Source organism: Chrysemys picta, chromosome 2, assembly GCF_011386835.1.
Source record: "Chrysemys picta bellii isolate R12L10 chromosome 2, ASM1138683v2, whole genome shotgun sequence".
Taxonomy (NCBI): Eukaryota; Metazoa; Chordata; order Testudines; family Emydidae; genus Chrysemys; species Chrysemys picta.
Genome location: NC_088792.1, coordinates 281,501,167 through 281,519,064, shown reverse-complemented (window position 1 = coordinate 281,519,064; position 17,898 = coordinate 281,501,167). Strand labels below are relative to the sequence as shown.

At 39.8% G+C, this 17,898-nt stretch overlaps 1 protein-coding gene across 5 annotated transcripts in view; it reads left to right on the top strand.

Annotated features, from left to right (window-relative positions):
- The window catches only part of SLC45A4 (solute carrier family 45 member 4), a 129,111-nt gene extending 112,826 nt beyond the window's left edge, over positions 1 to 16,285 (top strand). For 4 of the 5 annotated variants that reach the window (XM_065586277.1, XM_065586276.1, XM_005291055.4 and 1 more), the window contains 6 exons: positions 117 to 305; positions 3,894 to 4,073; positions 5,703 to 6,775; positions 6,863 to 6,962; positions 8,342 to 8,553; positions 9,537 to 16,285. In XM_065586277.1, coding sequence (XP_065442349.1) covers positions 117 to 305; positions 3,894 to 4,073; positions 5,703 to 6,775; positions 6,863 to 6,962; positions 8,342 to 8,553; positions 9,537 to 9,899 — 2,117 coding nt within the window. In that variant the 3' untranslated portion in view covers positions 9,900 to 16,285. The remainder of the gene's footprint in view (positions 1 to 116; positions 306 to 3,893; positions 4,074 to 5,702; positions 6,776 to 6,862; positions 6,963 to 8,341; positions 8,554 to 9,536) is intronic. The other variant, XM_008165127.4, reaches the window with a different exon arrangement.
- The last annotated feature ends 1,613 nt before the right edge of the window (positions 16,286 to 17,898 follow it).

Genomic DNA, 17,898 nt, shown 5'->3' with positions numbered 1-17,898 from the left:
GACAGACGTATTGTTGTTCATGTATTATACCTTTCATAAACCTAGAAAATCCAGTTAGGTCTAAAATGTTCATTGCCCACCATGTAATCTGTGAACCCTCTTTGTCTTTGTTTTAGGTCTTCCTGAACAATACTACAGCCTCACTTGGTTCCTTAGCCCGATCCTGGGCCTGATCTTCACTCCACTCATAGGTTCGGCTAGTGACCGCTGCACGCTGAGCTGGGGCCGCCGGCGGCCTTTTATTCTTGCTCTCTGCGTTGGTGTCCTCTTTGGTGTTGCACTTTTCCTTAATGGCTCTGTTATAGGTAAATAATGGGGAAATCACCTGCATTCCTCTTTTGCTACAGTCTTGGATCTAAAATATTTATATAAGAAACAGATGACATGCGATTGATTTATATGATATTTAGTACTAAATTTATATATAGTCTTGAGATTTCTAACATGTGAACTATCCCAAACTTTGTTTCTTCTTTCAAAAATTACAGTCCTGTGCTAAATACTAGAGTAGATGTATTGCAAGCCTAGCTGTAACTGGTAATACCTAGTCATTAATAGTGGTTGCCAGCATATTTGCAGACGCTAAGATGAATTCGGCCAGTTCTTGACATGGGAAAACTGTAGCAACCTGTTCACAGGGAAATGTTTCCTGTTGTGCTCCATTTTCCCTTTAATGCATATCTGGCAACACATCCTGTTTCCAGCATTATTTCAAAAATTATCTTTTCACTTTTTCTTGTTCTTTTCTTAGTCCTGGTATTGAAAATGTCCAGAACACTGTTAATATTTGTTTATCAGAAACTGTATGTGGGAAAATAATTTTTCCCGAGTCCCCATCAAAGTTGTTAAAAATAAATTGTTTGCTTAGAACATAGTCTACTACAAGATTTAATCTAGGATCTGAGAATCTTTGTGAAATTTAGTATGGGACTGGCAGCAGCAAGTAAATTTGGGCAAACATTTACATCACCTTTGGATTGATACAATAGCAAGGAACCGAGTCATAACTCTTTTTTGCTCTTATTTGTGTGGTAGACGCAGCTCTATTTTTAACAGAAATCTTAATATTTCAGGAAGCGAACTGAGCATTGGGTCAGCATTTTACCTTTCCAAAGCCTGACTGACCTACCATGTGACGTTTTTAACTTCCTACAGTTTGCCCGGGATAAAAACTGTTCCTGTTAATAAACAGATCATGTCTACTTATTAGACATCAGCAACTTCCATTGCTTTGCTCTACCAGTTTTCTTAGACTTAGTCCCTGCAAGAAAATGTTAATGCTTGGAGGAATGGGTAATATATGATGTGGTGGTTGCTTTGTCCACTAGTTGTCTCTCTGCTCCTGCTATTCCTTTTCCCCCTGCAAATTTGTGAAAGCCATCTGACTGCAGGCCTCCTAATAGATTTATCTAGATAAAGAGGAAGCTCCTTCTGATTTAAGTTACCTCTGCATGTTAGTTTAGGTCTGCATCTGTTGATATTGGCAAACATAGCTTAATGCATCAGCTAAAACTTTTACTTGGCAACATTTCATCTTCTGGTGATTGATTTAGTAAAAATGTAATCCAGTGTTCTGTGTTCTCAGACTTTTAGAACACTTTTTTAAAAGTAATTACTTAATTGCAGTTAACTCAGGCAATTAACTCAAATTCATTGCGATTTTAAAAATTAATTAATTGCAGTTTTAATCACTTTTAAACAATGAAATACCAATTGAAATGTATTAAATATTTTTGGATGTTTTTCTACACTTTCAAATATATAGATTTCTATTACAACACAGAATACCAAGTGTACAATGCTCACTTTATATTTTGATTACAAATATTTGCACTGTAAAAATGATAAAAGAAATAGTATTTTTCAATTCACCTCATACAAGTACCGTAGTGCAATCTTTGTTGTGAAAGTGCAACTTACAAATGTCTTTTTTATATATTTTTGTTACATAACTGCACTCCAAAACAAAACAATGCAAAACTTTAGAGCCTACAAGTCCACTCAGTCCTCCTACTTATTCAGCCAATCGCTAAGACAAACACGTTTGTTTACATTGATGGGAGATGCTGCTGCCCACTTCTTATTTACAGTGTCACCAGAAAGTGAGAACAGGCGTTCACATGGGACTTTTGTAGCCGGCATTGCAAGGTATTTGCATGCCAGATATGCCAAACATTTGTAGCCCCTTCGTGCTTTGGCCACCATTCCAGAAGACATGCTTTCCATGCTGATGACACTTGTTTAAAAAAAAAAAAAAAAAGTATTAATTAAATTTGTGACTGAACTCCTTGGGGTAGAATTGTATGTCTCCTGCTCCGTTTTACCCACATTTTGCCATATATTTCATGTTATAGCAGTCTCGGATGATGACTCAGCACATGTTGTTCATTTTAAGAACACTTCCGCTGCAGTTTTGACAAAACGCAAAGAAGGTAGCAATGTGAGATTTCTAAAGATAGTTACAGCACTTGACCCAAGGTTTAAGAATCTGAAGTGCCTTTTGAAATTTGAGAGGGGCGATGTGTGGAGCATGCTTTCAGAAGTCTTAAAAGAGGCACACTCCGATACAGAAACTACAGAACCCAAACCACCAAAAAAGAATGAAACAGATGATGAAAATGAACACGCATGAGTCCGCATTGCTTTGGATTGTTATCGAGCAGAACCTGCCATCAGCATGGACGCATGTCCTCTGGAATGGGGGTTGAAGCGTGAAGGGACATGAATCTTTAGCACATCTGGCATGTAAATATCTTGCAATGCCAGCTACAACAGTGCCATGCGAATGCCTGTTCTCACTTTCAGGTGACATTGTAAACAAGAAGCGGGCAGCATTATCTCCTGCCCATCGCTCAGACAGACAAATAAGTTTGTTTACATTTGCAGAACAAGAAATAAGACTGAGTGGACTTGTAGGCTCTAAAGTTTTGCATTGTTTTTGAATAGTTATTTTGTGTACATGAACTTACAAATGTAGAATTCTTTCATGATCGAGATTGCACTATAATACGTGAAAAATACAATTTCTTTTCTTTTTTAAAGTGCTAATATTTGTAATTATTTGTAAATAAAGTGAGCACTGTACCATTTGTATTCTGTTGTAATTGAAATTGTAGAAAACTCCCAACATATTTAAATAAATGGTATTATATTATTATTTAATAGTGCAATTAATCGCGATTAATTTTTTTAATCGCTTGACAGCCCTAGTTTATTACCCTTTTGTCACTATGGCGGGGCCGTTGCAGTATTGCCGAGGGGATAGAGATGCATGTAATAGCATCATGCTCAGTATGTTCCGTAGGATTCTTTTTAAAACACAGACGCAATTGCAGGCCTTTGAGAAATGGGCAGTATTGTTTGAGTGGCCTCTGCACATTTCCACTTTTGGAATGCACCATTAGCCTAGCGTACACCGGCGGAACCATCTAGGAGTGCTCTATATTGAAGGGTGCAATCTATAACATTGAATGGGGAAAAATGAAACTCGTATAACTGCATTTATAACCAGTATTTTGACCAGTTATGTAATTTTGTGGGTGCTGACCTCTCTACCCTGGCTACCTTTCACAAAAACTGCCTTTGGAATTTGGAGGATCACATGTGTGAGAAATGAAAAATAGTAACTGATACTTTCTGAGGTGCTTAAAACAGATAAACTCTTGAGAAACAAGTGTCATTCTCATAAATGTAAAAATTTATCTTCTGCCCCAGACCATGCAAGAAGCTGTGCCAAAGAACTGAAATGGCCATTTTATTCAGTAAAGGAATGTTTCCAGTAAGTGCGTTGGCTGCCTTTCTCTTAAGGAGATTAACCTTGCTTTTGAGCAGTTTGCCCCTTTTGGATAAAATGCTTAAAGATTTTTTTTTCCCCCTTGTGTTTTCCCCCACAGGTCTGGCCATTGGAGATGTCCCAGACAAGCAGCCCATTGGCATAGTTCTCACAGTGCTTGGGGTGGTGGTATTGGATTTTTGTGCTGATGCAACAGAGGGGCCAATTCGGGCCTATTTACTAGATGTGGTGGACAGTGAAGAACAAGACATGGCACTCAATATCCATGCCTTTTCAGCTGGTATGCGGTTAACTTGTATCTCTCCTGCAATTTTTGTATCTGCATGAAGTTGACAAGTCATTATTTGTCTGACTTTCATTGAAAGATTAGCTGTAGATGTTCACTGAACTTCCTCCTCATGTCCATACTGCATCCTAGCCATCCCAGTGTGGAGGGTCTTGATACTTTTTATATGAAGAACCCTGGCTATGGCAAAATAACACTTGCAAGTGGAGACAGGATAAAGCATCATATGATTACAGGCAGTCCTCGGACTAATGACACAATTGGTTCCTGTAAATTGCATCATAAGTCGAAACATCGTAACTCGGAACCGCAATACACTCCATTGCGGGACCAAGCATCGTAAAGTCGAAACCAGTGGTCGTAAGTTGCATCAGGGTGTCAATTCAGAAATGTCATAAGTGCCGTTTGTCATAAGTCAAATGTCGTGAAGTCTAGGACTGCCTGTATTTGTATTACCAAAGCACTTAGAGGAGGACTCAGTCAAGATTAAGGGCCCTGTTGCACTGGGTGCTCTGCAAACATGTAGTAAGACATTCTCTTCCCTGAAGTACTTCCGATTTAAATAGAAAAGACGGACAAAAAATAATAAATTGGCCCAAGTTTCACCGTTATGGTGTTGTCAGTGAGTTATTCCACTAAAATAAATCTGGAGGTACATCAGTGTAACTGAAAGGAAAATTGGGTGTGGTGTATATTTAAAATGTATGGTAACATACCAAATGGATATTTGTTTCAGTTCACTCAAAGACATTAATATTAAAACTCTGGTTTTCCCATAGTTGTAAATGAACCAAATCATTAGAAATATGTGGGTTTAGGGCAGGGGTCCCCAACATGGTGCCCATGGGCACCGCAGTGCCCGCTGGGGCATCCATATGCACCCGCCTACTGGCCGCTGGACAAGCAGCCGCTGAAATGCTGCCAAGAAGCATTACCGACGAAATGCCGTCGATTTCGGCAGAGACGCCTCTTGATGACGCTGCTTCACGGCGGCATTTCGGCGGATGCTTGTCCGGCGACCACGGTCCTCGGCGGCTAGTCGTCCGGCGCCTGCCCCACGGAAAAGGTTGGGGACCACTGGTTTAGGGCAGTATTGAAATTATGTACTCTGTCAATTGCATCAGCTTGTTATCATGTGATAACATTGGATTAACCGATCACATATGGTCTCGGAGTTTTATCTAAAGCTGTAGACTTAAAAAATGAATTTTCCATTTTGTGAGAGTTTGCCTGACCGCTTTTTATTTCTTCAACCTCTTCCCATTGCCAGACTGAGAGTTGACTGGAAATATATATTAAATTAAAGCTGGGAAATCCAGAATTCCAGTGCACTACCACTTAAAACAACTCATGGCAGTCTCAAAAATATTTTGCCTGTAATCAGAGACTCCTACTTCCCAGGAAACAAGAAATTGTCTTAAACTTAGTAGTGGAAACTTCTACATGTCTCACTTTCTGTTTGTGTATTTCTGGATCACCTTTGAGTGCTTTAGATGAGATGGTATTTCAAGGGAAACTTAAGTTTGAGATCCGACTGGAGGGTCAGACTGAATGTAACCTCTTTATTTTCATGCAGCAAAATAGTAACTGGTTTTTTTTTTTTTTTTTTTTTCCCTTCCTCAGGTCTTGGAGGAGCCATTGGCTATATGTTAGGAGGGCTGGACTGGATGCAGACCTTCTTGGGTGACCTTTTTAAATCTCAAGAACAAGTACTTTTCTTTTTTGCAGCCATTATTTTCTCTGTCTCTGTTGCTCTTCACCTTTTTAGCATTGAAGAAGAGCAGTATAACCCTCAACAAGACAGAATTGAAGATGAAGCAGATACACTTTCTAGTGTTAAGCTGAGTGGCAGCCTTCCACCTCTGAATCGACTGAATGTAATTAGCGAGGAAGATCCCTATGGGACCTCTGTGTACCCAGAGGAGGTTCAGTCAGAGCAGGACCTTGATCTGGAGTTCCTTGAGGTGGACATTGTAAGGAGTAAGAGCGATTCTGTTCTGCACATGCCAGATGCTACTCTGGAAATTGAATCAGAGCTGCTTTTTCTACATGACATTGAGCCCTCCATTTTTCAGGACCCTTCATACCCAAACACTCCCCTCAGCACCAGCCAGGAACTTCTGAAGTGCAAATTTAACCGCCTGTCTGCTTTCCTCAGGGAAAATGAAAAAGAGGAGATGTTGCTTGATAATCACTTGAATGAAGCCAAAGTCCCAAATGACAATGGCTCCCTACCAAAAGATCTCCTCAATGGACATGCTCGGATTGGCATGAAGCAATCTAGTACTTCAAACTCCATGCGCAGGCGACGGCACATGTTCTATCGTCAGCCATCTTACACCTTCTCCTACTATGGCAAAATAGGTTCTCACCGCTATCGTTTCCGACGGGCCAATGCCATTGTCTTGATCAAGTCCTCCCGCAGCATGAATGATATCTATGACATGCAGAAGAGACAGCGGCAGAGGTACAGGCACAGGAATCCGAGTGGCACCACGAATTCTAGTGGAGACACTGAGAGTGAAGAAGGGGAAACTGAAACCACTGTCAGACTTCTGTGGCTGTCTATGCTAAAAATGCCCAATGAGCTCCTGAGGCTTTGCCTCTGTCACCTCTTAACCTGGTTTTCCATCATTGCTGAAGCAGTGTTTTATACGGATTTCATGGGACAGGTCATCTTTAAAGGAGATCCCAAGGTGAGCAAAGAGCCTATGTAGCCAATGCAGAACTGCTTGTAATTATCCTGTTTTGATTATACGCTAGTAAATCTTTGTTTCCTGCAGGGCCCTTCGAATTCTACTGAACTGCATGCCTACAATGCCGGAGTTCAGATGGGCTGCAGGGGCTTGGTCATTTATGCTGCGACTGCTGCTGTTTGCTCAGGTAAGAGACTCCATGCCGACAAGCAATGAAGTATTTCTCACTAATCATGTGAGTGGGATACTGCTGGGACAGTATGTTAAATATTTTTTTCAATGTAAAAATATAATTTTGTCTAGACTCCAGAGTGCACCTTCCAATCAGTTCTTGCAAGATTGAGGGAGGGGCATGAGAAAACTTGCAAAAAGCATTTCACATGTTATAATTAGGATATCTCCATTAATTTAATTTATCTGCTAGAACTGGAAGGGACCTTGAAAGGTCATCGAGTCCAGCCCCCTGCCTTCAGTAGCAGGACCAAGTACTGATTTTTGCCCCAGATCCCTAAGTGGCCCCCTCAAGGTTTGAACTCACAACCCTGGGTTTAGCAGGCCAATACTCAATCCACTGAGCTATCCCTCCCCCTAATGGGAGTCTTAAGGCAGCTCCTCAAGTGTCTGTATGGCAAAGTACCTCAAATGCAGAAATACGAGCAGCTCCTTTCTAATCACTTAAAACCTAAAACCACTTCTGAGGACATTTGTGACTTTTAGGAAGCCAGCCATCAGAAAACTAAAACTATGCCTATCAAAAATGTTAAGTGTGTGTGTGTGTGTAAACTTAACACCAGATTCATGTCTTAGAATGGTGTGTACACACACACACACACACACACACACACACACACACCATTCTAAGACATGAATCTGATGTTAAGTTTCTGGCAGATAAGCACCCTATAAACTTTAGAGCTACCATTTGCACTTGAAATATACTGTAATATAGAGCTTTAGACCTACTTTAAATCTGCCTTTTGCAGCCCACACATGGGTGCATATGCACATCTGAATTACAATTTAATATCCTTGGGACCATCTCATTATTCAGGCATGTCCAGCCAGATGTCTCATTCTAAAATACAAAAGGAAGTCTGGCTCTGGGGCTGGATTATTTATGTAATTATCAAAAGCATGTAATTTAGTAAATATCTCTGAGTTAGGAACTGAATCTATCCTCTGCTCAAAATATCTGGACACTTTTTTTTTTTCCTTTAACAGAAAATGTTAGTTAATACCATTGATCACATATAGTGGTACCATGATAGCACTGAATTGGAATCCTGCAACACCTGAATTCTAGTCCCAGCTCTGCCACAGGCTTGAATTGTGGCCTTGGGCAAGTCACTTAACCTGTGTCTGTTCCCCCTTATTTGAAATGGGGATAACATGTTCCTACCTCCTAGGTAGGCGGTGAAGATTAATAGTGCTTGTTCAACACTCTGAACATATAAAAAGTGCCATGTAATCCTTAAATGTTATGTCAGACTGAAGGACTGAGTATTGTAAAACATAATTCAATAGACTGATGATGTGTATTTGATTTTTGTTTTTAATTCTCTGCAGCTTTACTACAAAAATACCTGGACAACTACGACCTTAGTATAAAGGTGATCTACATTCTGGGCACACTGGGTTTTGCTATTGGAACTGCAGTGATGGCTATGTTCCCCAATGTGTACGTTGCTATGATAATGATCAGCACTATGGGAATAGTCTCTATGAGCATATCCTACTGTCCTTATGCGCTTTTAGGACAATACCATGATATTAAAGAGGTATGTGAAATATATAATCACAGCAGTTCACTTGCACCTCTCTGTTTAGATTGCGTGAGTGACGAAATAGATCTGCCACACCCACTTGCTTGGGATATATGCATTGTTGGGGCATCTCCCAGAGAAAAGATTATGATAGTGAACAGCAATGACTGCTACTTAATCAGGCCACAATTAGCATAAACTCTGGTCAGGGGGGACACGTGAGCTTGATGCCAAGTTGCTAAGTGATGATGTAAAAGGGGTTAAATGCATATGAAATATGAGCGCAGGCCTTTTAATGAAAAAGGAGTGGTCAAGTGATGATGAAAAAGTGACACAATGAATGCAGTCATTGCACTCATTCATTGCTATGTCTTAAATCTTGGCCAACCTTTTTGTTTAAAGGACCTGTCTCCTTAATTGGGAGGATAGGCTGTCTACAGAGCTGTCCCATTTAAGCACCATCTGCTGTACTGTAAACCTGTTAGAGGTTCTGATAATAGTCTGGAGATACGATACCTGGGGTTGTAAGTGCAACGATTCTGCTGGAAATGAGTCAGGACAACAGAAGTGCAGTCAACTTCACTTTCAGATTCTTAGTACTGCTGTGTTTGGATTCCAACCTGTAAGAGTACTTCTTGGACACATCTGTTTTCATCGACATTGTCTAAAATCATTGAAGTTTCTACTGGTCAAGTCATTTAAAAAATGACCTCTTATAAAATTTAATTTTGAGCCAACTGTGATGGCAAAGGCCCTTAAACTGGAGTGATAGACCTTAATAGGAGCTGTGTGGATATTTTTATTGCCTCCATGTACCATTTAATCTTCAAGCAGAAGCGAAAGTGTTGCCTGTTTAACCATTCAGCATTCTTTCTCCCCCCCCCCCCCCCTCTTGGGTAGAGAGATGGTGTGTCCAGGAGGGGATGTGGTTCAGGAAGTCTGGGAAAATTGTTTACACTTAGATGCCTGACTTCTAATGTATATTCCTTGTCTTTCAGTATATTCACCACAGCCCTGGAAACTCAAAGCGAGGATTTGGCATAGACTGTGCTATCCTGTCATGCCAGGTTTACATCTCCCAGATCCTGGTGGCCTCCGCACTTGGTGGAGTGGTGGATGTAGTAGGCACAGTCCAGGTTATTCCAATGGTGGCATCAGTAGGATCCTTCCTGGGCTTTTTAACCGCTACATTTTTGGTGATTTATCCTGATGTCACAGAGGACCCAAAGGAAGAACAGAAAGGACTGAGCCCTCCAGAGACCACCGAAAGCAATGGTGTGGATGCAGAGAAACCAACTGCTATAAAGCTCTCGCGTAAAGGGGCAGCCTCATCAGAATTGGAAAGCGAGTCAATAGTTTGAACTGGTCATTGTTGTTTATACACATTCCAAGCAGTTCAGGTGCATGAATGCAGATGCATGAATGAGGACATTCTTAAGGAAAAAAATTGACTCTCTTCAATAGTTACTTTTTGCTTAAATTGCAGCAAAAAAATGGCTCTTTCATGCGAAAACGTAGATGAAATTCTGTAGTCCTAGGATAGGTTGAACAGATAGCTATTATGCTGATTGCTTTCTCTACCATTTAGAAATTGTCACTTCTGAACACTTTTTAAATTAAGAACACACATTTCAAATATATAAATCTGCAGGTACATTGTTCGTTCTTGCATGTTTTTGAAAATGTCATGACTGATTCACAGTGTATACAATTATCAGTTTAGAAAAATGAAGGTTGCTTGCAATTTTTAGACTGTAATTGAAAACAAAAGCTATTTTGACCCTAGGCTTCGCTAATTTTTTTTGTCTGAACATTTCAGATCTTGCTAATGTAATAGGTGAATCAAATGCATAGACGCCTTTCTATTTTTTCTTTTTCCTGTACACCCAATATTTGGTTTGACAGCTACAATTTTTTAACATTTTGTTTGGATTTCATCCTATTTTAGTGGGTGCAATTACTACCAAGTATTTTTCTTTGCAATTACTTGTTTTAAAAAAGCAATTACTACAGTTTAAGAGAACTGCTGTCAATTTTTATTCAAACCGTTCAACAAATCTGTTCCCAAGTACTGCTGCTTGTCAGAAATTGATGGTATTGGGTGTATGGTTTAGCTGCTGATGGAAGTAACAGCAGCTGGGAAGGTGATCAGCATTTGCAGTGAGTGCAGAATTTAACAAGCGGCATTGGAACATGCTGTGACAATTTTAGCAGGGAGCTTTGTGTGTTGAACTTACTAGGGTTAATTTTTCTCTTGGTATTTAAAGCTGATCATCTCATTTTGATGAAACTGCCATGGAGAAGGGAATTTCATTCAGTTGCCTTCATGGAATTGATGTGAGAATTCTCTTTAGAGGGGAAGGAGGTTGTTGATTGCACTTTTAGGATCCTTTAACCCTCTGGTTGGGAATCACAGTAGTATAGTCTGTGTCAGTACAACAAGGTAAACCGAAGGCCTACCTCTATAACTTTATGCCATAGTCTGGTTATATAAAAATCTGTGTCAGAAAGAGTTTTGGTCCTTAAAATCCAATCCAGGAGCATGTAATTCAGTTCCTGTCCCTACATAGGAGTTGTATGCTGGAGCTCTTTTGAGCTGCTGTCCTGATGTATAATTCCGGATTCAGGACATAGCTGCAGTGCAAAGAAACTTTCAGTGACGAGTGATAGGAAAGATACTATTTTAATTTAAATGCTTAACTGAATTTTTAGCAATGCCCAAAACCATGGGTAGACGTAACTCAGACGCAGCAGCCTTTTAAAGTGTCTTTATAAACAAAACCACCAAACTTCCAGTCCTTTCTTTATAAGAAGTGTTTGTAACTCTATTTACTCATTTCCACATGGAATAGAAGAGACTACAGCGAGTTCACAGGTTCAATCAGGCAAATCCCGACCACTGTTGTAATATTTCTGCTGCCTCAAATTCATTAAATTGTTGCAGTACTTTAGAATGCATGTCTGAATCATGCTGCAGTAGTCCTTCAAAAGCAAAGTTATATATATTTCAAAAGGACAAGCCGTTTTTAATTACTTGAATCGTACGTGTATTTAAGAGAAGATCTATATTCTGGTGTAGTTGAAGCTAACTGGCCGTCTTGCCAATGTCGTTGATAAATTACTGATGGCATCATATGTTTACTTCTTAGCTGAAGGATTTTAGGCAGTACTCAGGTCTCTGACGGGAGTGAATATACTGTTTTTACATTGAGTGCTATGAAATTCCACCACGTATACAGAATTGCACAGGACTCTTGTTTGAAGTGTGTTAAGGAAAAGAAATCTTTTTTTTTTTCCTTCCTGTGACTATTTTTTATTAGAACACTTCTGAATTTTGTGTTCAGACAGGAGAATAATACTACTGAAGCATTTAAGACCTTATTGAAGAAATCAGTTAGAAATATTTCTCACTGAACTCTTGGAGTGAGTTTTATCATCTCTGTATATAGTCTAGTAGGGTTCACATATAACAGAATTGCAGTGCTGTTTCACCTAAAATTGGCATTCCTGTGAAATACAAACCTAATTAGACAGTTTTAAAGTTTGGCATCAATATTTTATTGTAAAATACTCTAAGAATTCTGCTGCTTTGTTAAACTGACACAATCAGTAGTTCTTAGTAACTTACACATAGAAACAAGTTTTAAAGTTACCGTTGCATGTGAGATTTGTCTATCAATTTAATCTGTAATACCAATCTGGTCCTTTTTTCCTCTTGACAAATGTTTCACTGGATGTTATTTAAATTAGCATTACCCAGCATAGCGCTTTCTTGAGCCAAAATGTGCACTGGCATCACCAACTGGTGACAATTTAGCCTTGGAAAGAGCAGTTGGCTGCCTCTCGCTACATAGCGAATAGAGGGATCATAAAACTTTGCTTTTTGGAGCTGGGCGCATGCACACTTCCTCTCTCCCCTCTTCTCCCCCCCCCCCCGACCCCCCAATAGGAAGGTGAAGGTTTGGTTGAGGGGTGGAGTCAATTTCAGATCCAGAGGATTTCAATCAGGTCAGATGGAATTTTGTGCTGACCAGCCTTTACCAAGCCTCTTTCCTAAGAATTGGAGACTAGAATGTGCATATTTTGGGCTGGGAAAGCATTGTTTAGATTATCCCATTCAAATGTAAACTAGCTATGTTGCTCTGTAGCACAATGTTTTACTGCGCTGCAGCAAAGTGAAGGTCCCAGGGAAACAGTCATTCAGTGTAAACACGTTTGCGTCCTGCTGGCAATACTTCGTGTTTGGGTAGCCCTGCTTAGGCCTTCAATGAATTGTAACCGAAGTAGCTAGTTCTCTAATTTCGTCAGGCTCCATAACCTGGCTAGGCTAAAGATGCTTTTCAGCTTTGAACTTGGACAGGTTGCTTCCTAGTGATGATTATCGGAGATTTTTAATTCTAGAGCTCTTTGATTTTGAGAGATTCGCTTTGTAGCCCAGGCTTTTCCTTGGGGTAGGTAACGTATCCTATCCCTTATCTTCACCTGCAAAGAGATTATTACTTTGATGGGTTTGACTAGTTCAACCTTAAAGTGTAATCACCTTATTTCTTGTTGTGGAATTGACGGGAGGAAAAAAGCTGAGGGGAGCTGTTTAACTTCCTGGTGACTCTACGTAGTGTTCAGGTTTGCCACTATTGCTACTTAGTCCACTTCATCTTCTGTATGCTAGCAAATAAGATGCATACTTCAGCAGGTTTAAGTTTTGGTAGGTTAATTCTTCCTGTGTTTCTCTGTACCATATAGTACGTTACATCCACTCATTAAAAATCTTTGTTGATAACACTTGACAGCTTTAGGTTCATGTTCTTAAAAGGTTAAATTAGTTAAGTCTCTTTGCGTGAGAGATCCAGTTGCTAGGCATCAAGTCTAGCATTATGCTGCATAAAGTCAGAGAGGCTTGAACATAACCATTTTTGGAAATTATAAAATGGAATTGGCTGCCTTGGTTTATCATAGTCAAATCGTATTTGAACCAAGCAGCTCAGTAAGGATTTCAAAAAATAGAAGCAATAATTTCTTAGGAATGTTTTCTTCCAATTACTCAAATTATTTTCATGGAGATTTATTACCTAAATAACCTTTAAATAATTTTAAGCTGATTTATCTCTGATCCACTCTGTCAACAGTCAGTTCAGGACAACTGTTGGTGAGGAAAGACGCATGCCTTTCACAACAAGGTGCAAACAAGCATTTGGAGGAGAAACAACAAATCCGGTGCAAATTACAACTCTCTGAATCTCCTGTGTCCTTGTTGGCCTATCGTAGGTGGGCCTGTTTGTAAAATATGGAACATTCCCCACCTCAGAAGTCTGACCAGCAGGGACACTCTGAACGTAGACTCCTGCTCCTGGGAATCAGAATTTTCCCATCATTAGCCACAGTTCTATGAGTGACTTTCACTATGGAAAATCTGGCTTACCAATTCAGTTGTCAAACATGCCAAACATTCCCCAGAAAGCTAATTTTTTTTATAAAAAGGGCATGGATACTAGGGCAAGGGGAGTCTCACTCGAGGAGGAATGCCTCTTGTCTCAGAGCATTTGAATAACTACATGGCAGAGGTGGCAGTATTGGGAAGTAGGTCGTTTAAGGCTAAGTAGTCTCACTAGAACCCATATCACTAATCTTGGGTTTTGGTGATGTAGGACTTGCTTCAAAGCCCAGGGAAGTCAATGGAAGGACTTTCATTCACTCCAGTGGGCCTTGGATTGGGTCCTTATTACCCATTTGCAGTTCTCTGGAATAAGACTAAATTTACAAATGGCGGGAGGAGAAAGTTAAATAGCTTCGCTGGAGACAACAGAAGCACAGCTGGTGGGCTCCCTCCTTGAAACCTATTTTGATAGTCAAGATTATTTTTCTTCAACATTTCCATATTTTTCCTAACTGCGATTTAATGTGATTTGGTTGCGTGACAGTACCTAGTTTTACCTCTAGTTTATATATAGAATTTAAAACTTTCAGTGACTGAGCTAGAGGTAAAACTAGGTACTGAACTATATAGTTTGGGCCAAAATATCCTTGGTGGTGTAGGCTCTTCCTAAATTGTACTAAGTAATGTTGTTTTTTCACTTGAGTTCTTCCCATTTTCCCCATTTCTTAGTCTGCTGCAAGATGAACTAAGCTATAAAATATATATCCTGTTTCAAGAACACCTGCATGAAATTCCAAGCATCTGAAATATCTGTTGTGGAAGAGTGATTGTTTCTATTTGCAACTGCCTTTTCCTTGTTTTCTGTTGATAGGCCAAATAAATGTAATGCACGCCAAATGTTGCACATGAATGGTATTGATGACTGTGTAAGAAATACCAAATTTTATTTTTCCTTAAGGTGATTTTTATGGCTATATATAGTCCTTGAGCTTAAGCCGCCACACTGCAAGTTTGTAAATTTTGCATTGAAAAGGGTCATTCTGAAAGGATAAGCTACCCAGAGTTATCTATTTCTCATGTTGCATCCAGAATAAGCATATTGCAAATGCATCTTCTACTAACTCAAATGTTAAACTCTGTTTTTATTTGAAGGGATTTTTCACTTCAGCAAGGGGAAATTGGATCCGAGAAGGACTGCATTCTCTTTTCACAATGTCACTAATGCGTGACTTCAGCCAGTCAGGGTAGTAGAAAGGTACTGCCATTAAGATGCTTGGTTTTGCCCTGCTTAAATGGAAGATAATTTCCTGTAAGATTGATATGAATTTCTAGACCTGAACAACCTTCAAATTTGTCTTGCTTTTAACCTGGCCTTTCCAGTCTGCAACAGTTGCTTTGGACCTCTGGAGAGACAAATAGCTTTGTCTGATGCGCAGGGGACTGAAAACCTGTTGCATCAGACAGCATCCTGATTAACCCAATGACAATAGGAGCTGTCATTTCTGATGCCAGCAGTAAACAGACTTCTTGTAGTGCTGTAGCTGCTGTCAATGTAACACAACTGCAACAATTTTTTCCCCCCAGCAAATATTGCACCCTAATACAAGCGTATAGACCTCCAGTGCAAACTTCCGGAAGAGAGAACCCACCGCAGGAGTCCACGTTTGAACTCTGGCTCTTTTTATTCAAATTTTAAAATCCCATTTAAAGATCTAGGAATGTACCCCTAAAACACTATTAGCTTTATTGATTTAATACCCACCAGTGCCAGCTTTATTTCCAAGTTGTATTTAGTAGAACAAACCCCAGGTGGCATTAACTCTGAACAAATTGGTGGTTCCTAATTTTTCTTTCTGATGTAACATGGACCCCAAACCCTTTTGGTAGCCAAATGACTAGCTTATTTAAAATGCCTCATATTAATAGAAAGCTGCATATAGGCATCTCATAATGAAAAAAATATTTGGTTCCATTGTGAACTGGCCATATGACAACTACTTTTTTATCAACTTATTAAGTTGGGGCAGTATAATAGCTCTTGCTGAGTTTAGCAATGTTTATAAGCGTGTGTTAAACACATACTAAGTTTTATGAGGAAAAAGGGATAAAGAAAAGCAATGTCACAGATGAATGTGTTTGAGTAGACAGCATACTTTTTTTTATTTCTACACTGTTAAGCTTATTTTCTGTTTTTAAGGTCAAACTTTATTGCATGAGAAACTTTTACTGTGTTCTGCACTTTCTCTTTTTTGTATAACCTTGATTTTTCATTTATGCATAGAAAAAAATGGTTTTAGAAATACTCTACTCCACATTGCATTGTGTTCCAATCTGTTGTTCTACAATTCAATCTTAATAAACATTTAAATAAGAGTTTGTGTGATGTCTGAATCCTAAGTACAAGGGCCGGTACTGTTTTTGAAAATGCATGTCTGGTGCATATCTCAACCAAGTGTTCTGGAGAGTACGAGTCACTAGTGAATGAGGTGTGACTTGGTTTTAAGAGTGAGTCAAGAACTCTTGCCCTCTAATATTCACTTTCTGTGCTGTCTCTGGCCAGTCATTTAACCGCTCTTCTTTGCATTCCTCAACTGTCAAATGAAAATAATATTCCTCAACCTTTCAAAGTTTGAGTGTCTTAATTACCTTGTGTTGTGTAAACATTTAAATACGAAGTGTTACAGTTTGGGCCTCGACCGTGCTCCAAACACGTTACACCCTTCACATATTTGACTAACCCTTGTGACATGGTCATGACATAGCGAGAAATATTAGAACATACCATCTGTCAAACACCAAAACCAGCCTGGAATGTAGTAAACCTACGTAAGCGCAGAATGGCTTGGGTCTTCTCCTTTGGATTGAACCATTCCTGTGTGTAATGAAGCTGTCATTTACGTTTTTGATAACTCAGTAAGTCTGTAACTAACCATTAAAAGGCACTTGAGATCATTTATCATTTTCAATAGCAAGTCTATAAAATAATAAAACCCAAGTCTGACACTAGTATACTGACCTTGGGTTGTACTATTATACCTTGATTTTTGCATACCATACTTTGTAGTCTGTGCCTTGTAGAGTCTGCTTGGCTGCAAACCCCTGTTTAGTCTCTGTGAACTGGCTGAGGTACCTTGTGTTGCAGACTGCTATTGGGGACTTTAATTCCTAGCACGTTTACAGACTTCATGCTCTGGAAACTGGTCTGCTCCAGTGAAGAGGCAGTGGTTCTGCATCCATAGATCGTTACCTAAGATGGTACAGTGATCCACCTATCACTAGGCAATAACTTTGCCTATATTTCTGACACACTCAGGATCCATGTTGCTGGGAGGCACGTTTGAATCCACAGTCACTTTTTTTAATCTGGAGGAAAGCAACCCCAGCTTGGCTTTGAAACCAGTGTTTGTCTGCCTTTGTCCAAAGAAACCAGTTCAAATTGACCGTCCACTTCGGTTGTATTGGTAAATTGGCAGGACTGAAGCCTGAAGGAGTCTTGAAGGCTTCTGCAGACACATCAGTAATCAGACTAGCCCTACCAGCTGACATTTGCAAACTTGCAACATGAAGCGCTCTCAATATTGTCTCACTTCTAACCTCCAATGCTATTAGTTTGTTGGAAGGTTTTTATTCTGAACCCTTTCTCATGGGGACAACTCACAACTGGTCTAAGTAGGTGCAATTTCATGGAAGTCAATGGAGTTGCACCCGTTACGCCAGCTCAGCATTTAGCTCACTTTGTCTAGTTGGAGACTGGATGCATTTCAGTCTTATCCCGATCTACCCACATAACCTGTGTTTCCTAGCATTGGTTTTAAAATAAGCTATGTCTACACTTTAAACGGTACAGCGGCACTGTTGTAGCACTGCAGTGTTTGATGATAGATGCTCACTACAGTGACTGGAGGGGTTCTCTCATCTCTAGCTACTCCAGCTCCCCAGAGGCTGTTTACGTCAATGGAAGAATTCTTCCATCAACTTAGCGCTGT